The 14,763-nt window shown below is 36.3% G+C and overlaps 2 protein-coding genes across 2 annotated transcripts; both read left to right on the forward strand.

Moving 5' to 3' along the window:
* Positions 1–1,498: 1,498 nt before the first annotated feature.
* LOC141845525 (uncharacterized) lies at positions 1,499–10,840 on the forward strand. Its single transcript, XM_074733586.1, has 8 exons — positions 1,499–1,615; positions 1,857–3,609; positions 6,095–7,170; positions 7,269–8,309; positions 8,391–8,423; positions 9,953–10,028; positions 10,177–10,280; positions 10,613–10,840. Exons 1-4 carry the CDS (start codon positions 1,575–1,577, stop codon positions 8,200–8,202), a joined length of 3,804 nt encoding a protein of 1,267 aa, XP_074589687.1. The 5' UTR covers positions 1,499–1,574; the 3' UTR covers positions 8,203–8,309; positions 8,391–8,423; positions 9,953–10,028; positions 10,177–10,280; positions 10,613–10,840.
* Positions 10,841–13,126: 2,286 nt separating this feature from the next.
* Positions 13,127–14,465, forward strand: LOC141845288 (uncharacterized). The gene has a single exon (XM_074733349.1). The coding sequence runs from the start codon at positions 13,249–13,251 to the stop codon at positions 14,083–14,085; it is 837 nt and encodes a 278-aa protein (XP_074589450.1). The 5' UTR covers positions 13,127–13,248; the 3' UTR covers positions 14,086–14,465.
* The last annotated feature ends 298 nt before the right edge of the window (positions 14,466–14,763 follow it).

Below are 14,763 nucleotides of genomic sequence, written 5' to 3' on the forward strand. Positions count from 1 at the left end.
TAATATTAACTTAATGATGATTAATGAGCTATTTTAATTCCATTTTGGCAAAGGGAATGCATAATACTTGTCTACTTATATTTTTCTTTCTCCTAATTAAATATTATTCTAGGTAAAAATAAAATAAAATAAGCCCGTATTATTATTAGTAAAAAAGATACCTAAATTTGTGTTAAATTTCCTTTTAATTTATACTTGAATACTATTATAACAATTATAATTAAAATTATTATAATATAAAATAAAAATATTTATTAAATATGTTTTTTCTCTTTGTTAGTGAAGTAGTATTAATAAAAAAAATACCATAAAGCAAAATAAACTTAATCAATATTGAAGAAATTTTCAGTGTTAAAGTATGTTTAACGATATTATGATAGTTTTAACTAATATTAAAAAAATAATTTTAATTAATAATATAGCAATTTTGATCATATTAAAATATTTTTTATTAATATTAAAATAATTTTTAGGCCAATTTTGTAAAAATAATTTAAAATAAAAAAATAATACAAGGAATTCTTTGATACAAGACATTCTTTGATAATAATAAATAATATTTTTAAATAAAATCTTAAATCTTAATAAATAAAGATTTTAAAGATCAAATTTTTAAAGGTAAAATTTAAAAAGTGTCCCAAATTAAGAGAAATATTAAATGAGCATTTAAAAAAAAATCAAATGATCACCTCAAATTATTCAATAATTTTATAATGAATTTAGGATTAAGAGCTTACCGTTATAACAGTTATATCATACTTCATATTTTGATGAAATTTAAATATTTATGAATAAGTTGATAAATTATATTTTGATATAATATTATTTAAAGATCTTAAAACTTAAATATGTTATAGCAATTACTTGATAGATTCTACATGTATAGTATAAATAATTTTTATATAGTATAAATATTAAATTTTAGATATGTTATAATAACTATTTGATAAGTAAATTTTAAATTGTCAATTAGAATATTTTATCATCGATGCACACCCATTTGATTTTTATATATTTTTAAATATAAAATTTATATTTTTAGATTCACTCGACAGATGGCGTCTACGTATTATAAAAATTTATTGTTCATTTGAATTGCACTTTTATTTTTATATAATTTCCTCTTATTTAATTTCCCATGTTTTAAAAATATTTAATTGGCAAGTATCACGAGCTAATTAATTTAATTACAGTTAACTACCCTCACAAATAAATTTGCGAAAATAAACAAAAACTATTAATTTATTTTTATTTATTTATTTGCTTCGTTGAAATTTGGAACCATCTTATTAATTAATTAATCCCTATTTCTTATATGAAATCTATGTTCATAATTACTCTCACGTGATATTCACGCGCGAGCTTTGCGAGGGCATAATAGTCAATTCGAGATACAATACAATAATACTCGTTAATTGGTGGATTCTTATTCGCTTCGCCACCACCACTGAAGTCTCCCTCCGACGCCACCTTCTCGTCTTCCTCGCTCTCTCTCTCTCTCTCTCTCTCTCTTCCTCCATCCATCGCCGGCGATCGAGGCTGACCGGACGCCGCCGCATGGTTCTCGTTGCTGCATGATGCTTTCCGGCGCTGTTCACATCCACTCCCTCTTCCGGTGAGCTCTAGTTGATCCTCCGTTTCGTCTTCTCACCATGTGCGGCCGATCCCTTAGGTTTAATGTTTTCTTCCCGTCTCAAATAGAGAAATAGGTTTTGATGCTCTAGTAAGCGAGCTCTTGGGCAGGAGAGTGGCTCCTTGGGTTTCCAAATGCTAAAACTACCCCCAAAATGTTATTTTCTTCCTTCTCCATGCGTTCGCTTTTGCTGATGCTCGATTCATCTTGGTTTTGTTTTTAGGGGATCCTCGAGGCCGCGGAGCAGGCCTTTTCCAGTTCTTCGATGGCTGTCGCTGGTGTTTGGCGTTTTGACTGTGTTCGTCACATCATGTGTGGGCGCTTACAACTCCTGCGTGGATGATTCGGTGCGGGGTGTTTGCGTGGGGGCTGCTTCTTTCTGCTTTCCTTCGACCCTAGTAGGTTTAGGGCATCGGGAGGATGATAGCTGCGAGGACCCTGATTATGGAGCTCAGGTTGGGGCTACGATCTCGAAGTGGCGGCCTGGTGCCCTGGCGACATTCAGGTCATCTAACGGAAGAGTCGGTTCCTGTTCTTTGGTGGATTCCATGAGCGGGGTTGATGATTGGCTAAGTGCCGGCGGAAAGAGCGGCGACACGGTAGACGCCACGTCATGTATGGCGCCTCTTCTTGCTGATGTTTGGACGAGCACTTCAAGTGGGAATACCAGTGAGCTTGATGACCATTCTAAACATGTTGATTCAGGCCTTCATGATGGCTCTTCTCTGGATGTGGAGATAATTCCTCATTCTTTGGATTGGGGAGAGAAAGCTTTGTATACCCCTTCAATTGCTTCCTTGACTGTGAAGAATCCTCATAAAAATAGAGTTTTACATGTATTTGCAAGCTATAGTAGTAACCCTCAGTATTTTTCTCATGGTTTCCAAGAGCTGATAGTGGCACCTGGTGGGTCTACCTCTATTGCTTTTGTGTTCCTACCGAGATGGTTGGGTTCATCCTCAGCACATTTAGTTTTGCAGACAAGTTCTGGGGGTTTCATAATCAAAGCTAGAGGTATAGCTGTTGAATCCCCATACAAAATAGAGCCTTTAGTGGGCATTAGCGTCCCTAACAATAGAAAGTTGGTTTGGGACTTTTCTTTACACAATCCTTTTAATGATGTGCTTTATGTTGAAGAAGTGAGCACATGGTTGTCTGTGCCTGGTCAGACAAATCAATCTCTACATTTTCTTTGTCGTATGGATGAATCCCAGCAACTGTCTACTGGGCTTGATTACCTTTTAGCTGACAAAGAATGGTTCAGACTGGAAAGTAATACCTCAGGAATGAGATGGTTAGACATTAGGCCGAACGAGCACTGGGAAGTAGCTCCTAACAAGGCTGAATCAGTTCTACTAATGCAATTGTGGCCTTATAATGAAGGAAAGGTTCTTGGAGGTACCTGTTTAAAACTGCGCAATTCCAGACTAGATAAAACTGCCACAGTTGTTCTCCCCCTTGAGCTTGAAGTCCATGGCAAGACGAATTATAGTGATGGAAGCGGTTTAGTTACCTTAGATATTGAGGCTTTTGAGCCCCTTGATGTGATGGAGGCAGTTGTTATAATTTCTTTAACAAACCATGGAGCAGATCTACTTAGATTGGTTAGTATTGAACTTACAGATGGTTTAGATCTCTTCACAGTCAGATACAAGGAAGGTTTTTTACTTTTTCCTGGGGCTGTTGTGAAAATAGGTTCGGTTAGTTACTCAAAAACCTTTTTGTCAATGGAAATTGAGCCTGAGATTCCTAGTGATTGTAAACTTTCAATAGTGACGAATAATTCTGACAGTTCAGTAATGGAAATTCCATGCCTTGACTTGATATATGCCAGTTCTTTTAGTGAACAAGGCTCTGGTATTGTTGTATCAAAAGCATCATATATTAGTTGGTCATCACAGATTGAGGAGGAAAAACATACAAACTCAAGGACAGGATCCTTAAATGGCATTGCTAATGCATCAGCTCCTGCTGAGGTAGTTTGGTTTTATATGTGTCATGCCACTTCCTATATTAACAATGCCTTCTATCTTTCTACACTATCTGGAAATAGTTCCCTTTTAAAGGACAATAATGTAGGCCAATGCATTGTGTTTCTTATAATGTTTACAAAGATTACTATTTTAAAGTTTTTTAATTTGCTTGTGCCAGAATTGTACAATTTAATTCCAATCAATGTGAGCTTATGATTTCCTTATTATTCTTGTCATATCAAGGCTTGTTTGACAGTTTTATTGCCAAATTTTTTGGCATTATATTTGATATTTTTTGAGGTTTCATTAGTTTGTGTCATATGCATTGACTGCTGAATTAATAATGATCGATAGCTTTGTTTGATGCTTGCATTAATTATACTTTATCTCATTCATATGTGGACCAGTCAATAATTTCTGGAGAAATTCTAGCCATATTTCATGTAATGCTAGTGGTCATCTAGAATGTTCCAAGACAACCAATGTAACATAACTAAAAATAAATCTAGGTGACCTTGAAGCTACTACCGATTGTATAGTTTTACATAGAGTTCAACATTGGGGTATGATCCATGGAGTCAATTCCAAAACTTTAGGACACACTGTTTTTGTTTTTTTCTCTCTTCTTTGAAGCATTGCCATCATTGAAAGAAAAAGATGGTTGAATTTGGCAACATTGTAATGCTGCACTTGATTTTTGCCTGTTCAAACTTCATCTCTCTGAGTAATGCTATAATTCTGTTTTATCTCTCAACAATACAATGTGTGTCTCTCTCTATTTTATCTCTGCCTTCTCTATCAACTTTTTCTTTATGTATCACCTTCTATTGCATCTAAGTGTCTGTCTGATTCTGTTCAAATTGGACTGGTATAGTTTAGAACAGGCGATTTACAATTTGGGATATAAGGTTAATCTGGTGAGTTATTATAAAATAACAGAGTGATTTAGGGTTAAAAGTTCATCGATGTTTTGTATTTGATGAAGCGTCCTCTTCAACTGTTCGCTTGCTCACTTCACATTCTCACAACTTGTTGGTGATGGCTCATAGGTGATATCTTCTTCCTTAATAGATGTCTCCCTTAGGCAAGCTCCACGTGGTTGAGTGTTGTCGTCAGCAGACAACTTCAACCTACATATCTTAAGGTCAACCATTGGACACCATTGACTCTAGCCTACTTCGTCTGAGACTACTACTTTACCGACTTCTTCATCTACCATCATGCATTCCTCAACAGTCGATCATCTTCCTCGCAGATCTTCAGCAGCCTACTGAACTTCCTCACACCTCTGCATTCAACCAGACACCTTTGGTGGACTATCAACTCAGTGCACGTCCTCATTCCTATGACCAACTTCTCCCTTATGTCCTCAACATAACCAACATACCAGAAAATCCCAGATTTCAGCATCTAGATTACTACAATAAAATCCAGATTCTAACATCCCAATTCCATTACTATCTATGCAGGTATTAGGCTATTATTCTATTCAGATAAATATTGCTGTTAGACTTGACTCTTTTTCATGAATAATTATGTTTGCTTGCACATACTTCATTTTTTATAACACATTTTTTCTATTTGTGGCAAATGCTATTGTGTTTTATTAATTTGTTAATCATATTATGGTGTTAAATATGATATTTTTACAAATTTTAGTAGGTTGATTTTTTTTACACATTTTTTATGAACAACATGAATGTTACAATTCATGATTCCCAAAATCTCTAAATGGTTCATGATACAAACCTCAATTTGTTAACCCTGTCACATTTGATGCCCCTTACTACTATAGTATCCTACTCTCTGTTTCAGTTTTGATACTCGGTACTTTCTGATAAATGATGTGATTGTCTGTTCTAGCAAGAAGATTCCTTTGAATTAACACTTAGATGCTCTGGATAATGGACGTTCATATTTTTGGGTTGGAGGACATTCATATTGATCACATCATAGTTGGTACAACTCCTTAGTTCCTGTGGAAAACCATCACATATCGATTATTTTACCAGTAAAGTAGAATTTCTATTCTGTATAAGATCTATACATTTGAACTACCACCCTCTTAAAATTTCATCATAGTTACAGTGCTGCTTCATTGCACTGTTAAAATCCATCATAGTAATGATGCCTTACCTTTGTTGCCCTAAAATTTTTTAATTATAGTTTGCAGAATTATGAACCACATTACTAGTAATAATTATGTATCTTGATTCATATTCTGAAGCCCATATAAGTGCTGGTAATGAAAATCTGGTCAAATTTCTATGCTTATAGGCTATTGCATTGCTGGGGAGGGTCTGTGCTATTTGATGGATCCAGTTCTTTACGCATTGTCTATGTTAGACTTTGGAACAGTGGAAATTTAAACTCAAACACTGAAGTTACTTTTAGATCCAGTAAATTGGCATATTTAGCTACTCAATTTTCTTGTATTTTCCTTTTTGTTTTTCTTGCATTTCAATTATGTTGTGTTTTCTACGTGCAGTCAAAGCTCTTGAAAACATATGAAGCGGATGAGCTAATACTTAGCAATTGGATATCTCATGGTGCTGGAACTGACACTTCTGTCCTTGAAGAACACAAAATGTTCTTTCCTGTGGTTCTAGTTGGAACACATTTCTTTAAGTGGATCTCCGTTCACAATCCTAGCCAGCAACCTGTTGTAATGCAGCTTATACTGAACTCAGCAGAGGTGATTGATCATTGCAAAACTGATGGACCATATGAGTATACCTTCTCTAGTAGGTTTACCGAGATCAACTTTCCAAAGTCAAGAATTGGATTCTCCCTGTCAGATTCAGCACTGACAGAGGCCTTGCTTCATCCTTCTCAAACTGTGATATTTGGGCCAATTATCTTTCGACCTGCAAATCGATGTATGTGGCGAAGCTCAGGTTTGATACGGAATAATCTTTCTGGTGTGGAATGGTTTCCTATTCAAGCATTTGGAGGGTCATATTCTCTCATCCTTCTTGAGGATGGTGAACCTGTCTGGAAGATTGAATTTGACCATCATTTACCACTAAACACGTCCTCTGCAAATTTTATAACAAACCTTGAAAACACCAGTTCCTTATGCAGTTATCGAATTTCCAAGGAGATATATGCAAAAAATATTGGTGATCTTCCTCTTCAGGTGAAGAAACTTAGTATCTCAGGATCTGAATGCAGTTTAGATGGGTTTACCATTCATGAATGCAAACATTTTACTCTGGAACCTGGGGAATCAGTAAGGCTTGTGATTTCATACAATGCCGATTTCTCTACGCATGTTGTTCAGAGGGATCTTGAGCTAGCATTAAGTACTGGCATCTTTGTAATACCTATGAAAGCAAGCCTTCCATTTGATATGTTCAGCCAGTGTAGGCAAACACTTATCCAACCGCTGCAATTGAAACTCTCTCTTTTTATATTTGCTGCTGTTTCTGCCCTTGTTATATTGTTGGCAAGTAATAAACCACACTCCTTTTTCGTGGCTACTGAAGATTGTTATAAGAATTCTGATCGAACAATGAGTAATGCTGGAAAAAATTGCAGTCATCATAATGCAAAACTCTCCAGGTTGGTGTCTTTATTCATTTCATTGTTTTTTTTTATAATAGAATGATCCTGATTAGTACTTGATTTATAGCTTTTGTTTTTTGCATTTGGCAATGCAGGTCATCTAGTGAAGGTGAGAACTCTAAGGCTAAATTTGTGGACAAATATCGTGTTTGTGAAAATGTTAGGCTTGATAACCCCAGAATGATACAAGGGAAGCAAGATTTTAATTATCAAAAAGAAGTCCCAATCTCGTGCCCAACTAACCATGTCAAAAGTCTTGATCAATTCAGTGTGATAGAAGCTCCACAACACGGTAGTCTGACTATTAAAGTTGTTAGGGAGAAAGGAAGAAGAAGAAGAAAGAGAAGAGCTACTGGAGCTGGATTAGCAGCACAACTTGAAGTTTCTAGCAGTCAGAGCGGGAACTCCACGTCATCATCACCTGTATCCTCAAATGCTTCTACTCCAAAGCAAGCATGGCCTGTTTCTCCACGAAGTGATATTCCATATACTGGTTTATCTTTGGAACAAAGGCACTATAAGATGCATGATTCAGAAATTACTATACCGGGAAGAGTATTGGAATCTGATAAGCAATGCAAAAGGGGCGGTGTAGCGCCTAGTCAAAGGCAGTCTCCTGTAAATCCGAAATCTCCTGGATACCCAGCTGCACCTAATGTGAATTTTCCAGAATATGGTTTCAATCGTCACCATATTGGTGCTTCAAGTGTTTTAGCCCCATGTTCACCAATTGCACCTCCTGCTCGGGCTCCAGGACCCGAGAATAGTAAGGATAAAAGCATGAAAGTCGAGGAAAGTCATGGGGTCAAAAAAGAAAATACTTATGACATATGGGGAAATCATTTCTCAGATAATATCTTGGTTAGGCGAAAGGAGTTAGCTATGAGTGCTGATGCTTCGGAAGGTGACTCACAAAGTTTCTTTGCAAGTGATCCTCAGTCCCTAGTGATGATGTCATCAGCATGGTCTGTTTCTCCTGGGCAAAGTTTGCCCTCTGATAATGTAACCTATCACGTTCCAATGAATTAGAAACTTTTCCCTACATCTAATCCTCACCTAAATATTAGATTGTCATACTTTGGCAAGCATAGACTATGCCTAGCAAAATGCACTTCTGTTGTCTATGCTAAACCAAGGTAGGTTGACAGCTTACTACATAGCATACGGAAAAGCAGTACTACCTCTAGCATAATGAAAAATTTATGATAAAATTTCAGGATGAAAAGATTATAGCTGCAAATATTAATCAGGTACAAATTTTCATGCTCTCTTCCCAACAATTAATCCCATGTTGCATGATTCCTATTTATACAAATATGCCATATATGTGCACCCTATATCTTTAATATCACATTAAAATGATCGTGTCCATGAGCATACAATAAGATTTGTGATTATTGAAATTGTTTTAAGGAGAATAATGGGTAAATAGTTAACTAGGCAATCTGCTTGTTAATGGCATAAAGTTAGGACATTAATCTGTGATTGGTTACTTACTTAACTACCCCCATTTTTAGATTAATAATCTAATAGTTTTGAAATGTGGGAGGTATATACCTCATATTTATAGATGAAATTGTGGGGGTTTTGTATAAGATTGAAACAATTACATGCGTTTTTTTGTTTCCTGCATATACTTTATTATTATTATCTTAATATACATATGCTTATTTTGCATGGTATTTTGTTAAATACATGAAATTGTGTCACTTGTTTAGTTGATTTTGTTAATATGTGTTTTTTTAATGAAAATGATACATTTGTATAATGTTGGGGTTTTTTTTTTCCAAAATAAAAAAATCACATTATTTATTGATTTTTTATTTATGAAATTAATGTTAAAATTTTATCAGAAGACCCTCTATTTAAAGAGATCAACTCACCATGTGAATGACTGTATTATTATCTATATTTTTATTTTCTACTCAAGTGTATCTGGAATGAATCTATTTCATTTCTTATCTAATTTTTCCTTTATTTAATTATTGTATGATAATTTTATTTCTTAGAATTAACTTTTTGATTCTATTTATCATATTGGCTCTAACAACCTTGTCTATAATGCTCAATACCAAATAGTTGAAGCTCTACTAGGTTGTCCTCTTGTATTCTTGTTTGAAAGAGTTGTCTTGGCTTTTTGGCAATTTCTTTCAATGTGCTTCTCTTTTCCTTTTTTCCTTGTCCTATGGACTTATGACTTAAGATATTTGATACCAAAGTGAAAAATTGCATAGCCTAACTATGCATTTATGTCAGTTAGTTATTGTTTTTATTTTTTTTTATTGCTCAATATGTATTGTAGTCCATTGGATCTCTTATTGTATAATAAATGCGTTGATTGGTTCATTTTGTTATTTTGCACATAGTCCATCTTTGGTTTTGTGCTGTGTACATTTCAAATTAGTCATTTTTGTTAAATACTTATTCCATAACACTATTGTTTAGCCACACTAATTGATCTTTAATGTCAGTTCAACTAATTTGTATCAATCAGTATTATGTTTCTGCTAGTACTACTGTTTCTTGCACAATCTGTTCCCTGGAATGGAGGTTATGGTTTACAAACTTCTCCAAATTTTCTCACGAACAATAGAACTGATGTACTTGTCAGCCGCCTCAGGTATTTTTTACAAAATGATGACTTACAGCTAGTTAGAATCAACCCTCTGAACTCTACAAGAATACATTTTGGATCTGGAATAGTTTGGAAGTTGATCTGGATAGAAATACTAGAGACGAAACATGTTACTAATCTTTATATTTTTGTTTACTTTCGTAGCAAACAGCAGCATGGAACGAAAAACTCACTTCCTGGATGAGAGGAGTTCTAGTTGAGTTGTGGTGACTGTTGACTGGTGAGTTATATAATTTCAGTAATCTTGTGGATACATTAATCTGGTTGTCCTTTCTGTACCTTTCCAAAAAACACAGAAAATTCCGTAAGCAATCGAGATTTATCTGAACGCTAACTATGCGTAAACCATGGCTTTCTATTGCTGTAAGGTCTGGCCAGAGAATTTTGCCGGGGACTGCAGGAGTTCCTCCTCAAGCTGATGAAAGAGGAAGGGCTTCAAACGTTGAACCAGGCTTGGATGTTACTTCTCAAGGTAATATTCTGATTATCATCACTACTGTTCTTGAGAAAACAAAACAAACAAACAAAAAAAAAGTCAATTGTGGTGTCGACTGATGATCAAATAGCAGAGGAGGTTGATCAAGTGTGCCTCTCAAGATTGAGAAAGGTTCAAGAACCATTCCTGCTCTGACATTGATGTGGTGTGGCACCACAAGCACCAGGGCCCAGCTGCCTCTACTACATCTAAATGAAAATGATGATGTTTCCTAACCCCACTGAAACACATTGATGTTCACTCTTGTATGAATCTATATTAAAAAGATAAATATGCATTCTGATTTTGTTGGGTTTCTCTTGGACCAGGTTCCATACATCACCATCACCTTTTCAGTGGATGAGCAGGAAGCAGGTGAGTCATCCATCTTTAGCTGCCTGAACTCTTTTTGGTAGATTATGATTCATTCACAAGAGTTTACTTTTTTTTTTCCTGATGTTTTGTTAGCATTTTGTTGTCCCTGTTTGTGTCTACTTTTCAAAAAAAATTTCTCTAGAAGGATTTAAAATAAAATGCTCATACTATTTTGACTCTGATTGATGTGATTGTGGTGCCGTTTTGAAATGCAGCTTTTGGATAATGATAAAGTTGGAGCATATTATTTAAATAATACATTGGTATTAATACAATAATAATAAGTGATTGGTAAAGTTCAAAGTTTACATGGTCCTCTAGGATATATTTGAGTTGGTCATGACGGAATAGAATTGTTGAAGTGGGCAAAAGTTAAATTTCTCGGTGAAATTGAGATAATGTTCTTTTCTGTCGTGATCAATTGTAAATTTTCAATTTACTTCATCGTAGATGGTCGTAGAACCGATTGTATAAGGCTGTTGAGGTGGTGGATTCCACCTTCACTGAAGTGGTCCTCTTTATGAGCAAATTTTGATGCTTAATTAACTTCCCATGTGCTAATTAATCTCAAACAGGGATGGTTAAGGCTTCACTTCACCACCAATTTTCGAAAGATCTTTTTCTTTTTCTTTTTCAAATTGCATGGATCATCACCGTTGTTGCTTCAATTAATGCTTTGTTTGATCTTTTCACCTTTCAATTTATTTTAGATTTGTGGTAGGCGTTGTGTCACTGTTCACTAACGAATTATGAAGAAAAAGATCATTCTCTTGGCAAATTAAAATTATCAGATTAATCAAGAGCAAAAAATAAGGAGGCGTTTCATTTTTATTTTTTATTTGTATGAATAAGATAAATCAAGTGTTGTATCAGTTTTATAAAAGTTATAAAATTATAAATTTGAATAAGATAAATTTGTATTTTAGTAATTCCTATAATATTATAATATTATAGCACTTTTGTAATATTGTTGAGCGGTTTAAGCCGTGTAAGAGGAGATAATAAGGATAGCCAATAATGTTAGATATTGTTTGTGAATTGAGTTCATTGGATTGATTTATCTTGTTAAATAATTTAGATGGATTGAATTGAAATTTTATTAATTTATTTTAAAATAAGTTTAGATGGATAGATCCGTCTAGGTTTGTGATCCGCATGGGTTGATTTATGGTAGATTTGGATGGTTTGTGATTTGTGTGGGTTGTGGGTTAAAAAAATTTATTTTTTAAAAAATTTAGAAAAATTAGAAGTACTTGACTTGCCTATTTATTAAATTTATAAATTTTATTTATCCATTTAAAATATAAATTAAATTTAAAATTTTTAATATTTTTTTATTTTTTGGAGATTTTTCTAATTTATAATTTTTTTGATTGGATTAGTTGGAGATTTTTTAATCCTGTTTCGCTTTATTATATGATGGATTTATGATGACTTAGTTTGTTTCGTTGGAGATTGATTTGTTTGACAGTTTTATATATTATAGGGTCGATTGGAGAGAGACATATTTTTATTAAAAATAAAAAAAATGATTAAAAAAAACTTCTTTTAAGTTTTTATCCATTAATCAAGTGTTGACGCTTTTCAGAACGCCCCTTAGATTTCTACGTAAATTTTTGTCCTTTTATCTTTAAACTAACACATTTTTGAATTTATAAAATTATGAGGTAGCCAATTGTGAATTTCAACGGGATGGTGTCATATAAATATGGTGTCAATGCTTGGTTAGTAAAATAAGAAGAGCGTTGAAATGTTTAACCTATTTTAAGGGTATATCTTGGTGGATGATCGATCGAGAAGCTTTTGAATGTTTATATATGGCAAGCTTGACGAGTAACATTATGGCTATAGCCGTCAATTTGATTGCCGAGTCTGCCCCATGCAAGTATTTTAGGCGGGTTGGGTTGTAATTTTATCAACCATTTTAAGATGAGAGATGAGTTGGCATCGTCTAACCTTACGATCCGTATGGGTTGGTCTGCGATGGGTTTGATGGTCCGCGGATTAAGAAAATTTATATATTTATTTTAAAATATAAAATTAAAATAAAAAATTTAATAAATTAATGAGTTTGATCCATTTAAATTACAATTCAAGTTTAAAAATTACAATTTAAATTTAAAATTTTTAAAATTTTTAATATTTTTTAATAGGTCCGTGGGAGCAATATCCTCCTTCATTATCATTAGTTAGAGATTTCTCAACCAGCTAAGTTTACCTCCTCTCACCATATGATGAGCTCATCATGGATTGGTTCGTTCCATCATAAATTAATTCGTTTGACCGCTCTAATTATGGTAAGGCTCGATGTGTGAAGTCGATGAATTTCATCTTTTACAAAGATGTGATAAATGAATCTCGCAAAATTCTTCACCTTTCTCTTCTCCTTCGACTCTTAACATGTAAAGAATATCTTTAAGGGACCATTTGACAATAAGTTAGATTCCGGGGGTCGACGTGGAAATTTCCACCCTTTCGTGCACACGTAGGGCTGTCGTCATCGCCGCATCTATTTTTGGTAATTAATTTAATTAATTCTGTCTCTTCTTCCAACTCCCAACTTATAAGAAAACTCCCACCTTTCCATTTCATGGCGCAAGCGATGGAGGTGGTGGCCATGGCGATGCCCTCGCCCCTGGCGCCGGCCGTCTCCTCCTCCTCTCCCGTCGGCGCATCCTTCCGGGACCTCCTCCCCCACTTCCGCTACTTCTACACCAGCGCACCCACCAGCCCCGCCCACGCCGCCGGCCTGTACGGTTGGGAGGCGACCGACGCGCCGACGAGCCCCAAACCGGAAGAAGATGATGCTGACTTCGCCTTCTATGCTCAATCGGAGAGGGAGCGGCCGATGCAGCCCTTCGCCACCGCCGACGAGCTTTTCGAGGAGGGGATGATCCGCCCCCTGATCCCCAATCCGCGGTACTGCGCATCGAAACCTAACCCTAGTCCGCCTAGCGCTTCGATCATGGTGGAAGCATCGAGAAGAGATCGAGGGAGAGGCAAGTCTTCTGCCCCTGGCGGCGGGGGCGGGAGATCGCGATCGCTCTCCCCGACGAGGAGAGGCGAAGTCTTCTCCCCCAAATCCCCAGATCCCTCCGCCGCTCTGCTGAAGGGCGGCGGCGGCGGGAGCAAGAAGTGGAAGCTCAAGGATCTGTTCCTCTTCCGCAGCGCGTCGGAGGGCAGGGCCACGGGGAGGAGCAGCAGAGACCCTCTCCGCCGGTACTCGGCTCTCCCTCGTGCGAGAGCCGGAAACGCGCCGTCCGCGCACGAGGCGTACTACTCGGCGCACCGCGCGGCGTCGGAGGAGCTGAAGAAGAAGACGCCGCTTCCCTACCGCCGCCAGGGCCTGTTCAGCTGCCTCGGCCTCAGCCCGGCCGTCGACGGCCTCAAAAAAGGTTTCACTGCCTCCTTCTTCTCCCCTAAATGATCTGCCCACTTTCTGTTTGTTCATTTTCCTCTGCACCAAACTCTTCTCCCAAGATCTACAATTCCGATGCCGCTACTGCTTCTTGATTCACAAATCTACTCAACATCAAAACCCCTCCAAAAAACAAAAAAAAATCCAAACTTTGCAGTTCTAATCGAGCAATTCCAATGTTCTATCCATCTTTGAAGCATCTGTTCCAGGCCTATCATAGATATCAAAAACTGGCACTTCCTTTAATCCAGTTCATATGCTACTGGAATTGAAGTGGCAAAGACATTAAAAAAAAAAAAAACTGCCGGCACATTCTCTGATTGGTGCTTTTGGCAGGAAGTAGTGTCGTCTATTGTTAATCTAATCTACAGACTGTTAGGTTTTGTTCTGATCATGAGCTTGTGCACATTCCACATCACTTCCTCAGACCTTAACAGCAGACATGAAGCTGCACTGAGCAGGTAGCATTTGCAGTCACTCACTGAACTGCTCCAATGGATTGGCCCTCTTCAATGTTTAGTTCTAGCCATAAGTAATTCGACTAGTAATTTGCAATAGGGAACAATTGTGCCACCAAGTGAGCAATGGCGGAGCCAGCCCGGGTGATTTACCCGGCTGATTCCGAACTACCCAGGCTATGCTCTTCATTTCTTCAAATGTTCCTTTCTTTTGCCTATAAATCTAAAA

The sequence above is a fragment of the Curcuma longa genome, chromosome 14 (assembly GCF_044706935.1).
Source record: "Curcuma longa cultivar G26 ecotype Majalengka, Jawa Barat chromosome 14, ITB_CL_G26_1.1, whole genome shotgun sequence".
NCBI lineage: Eukaryota > Viridiplantae > Streptophyta > Magnoliopsida > Zingiberales > Zingiberaceae > Curcuma > Curcuma longa.

Excerpts from the sequence above, each read along its gene's own strand:
- LOC141845525 (XM_074733586.1), top strand. The coding sequence starts at position 1,575 with ATGATGCTTTCCGGCGCTGTTCACATCCACTCCCTCTTCCG. Across the intron at positions 3,610-6,094 it reads ATGCATCAGCTCCTGCTGAG|TCAAAGCTCTTGAAAACATA; the intron begins GTAGTTTGGTTT and ends TTCTACGTGCAG. Across the intron at positions 7,171-7,268 it reads CATAATGCAAAACTCTCCAG|GTCATCTAGTGAAGGTGAGA; the intron begins GTTGGTGTCTTT and ends TTGGCAATGCAG.
- LOC141845288 (XM_074733349.1), top strand. The coding sequence starts at position 13,249 with ATGGCGCAAGCGATGGAGGTGGTGGCCATGGCGATGCCCTCGCCCCTG.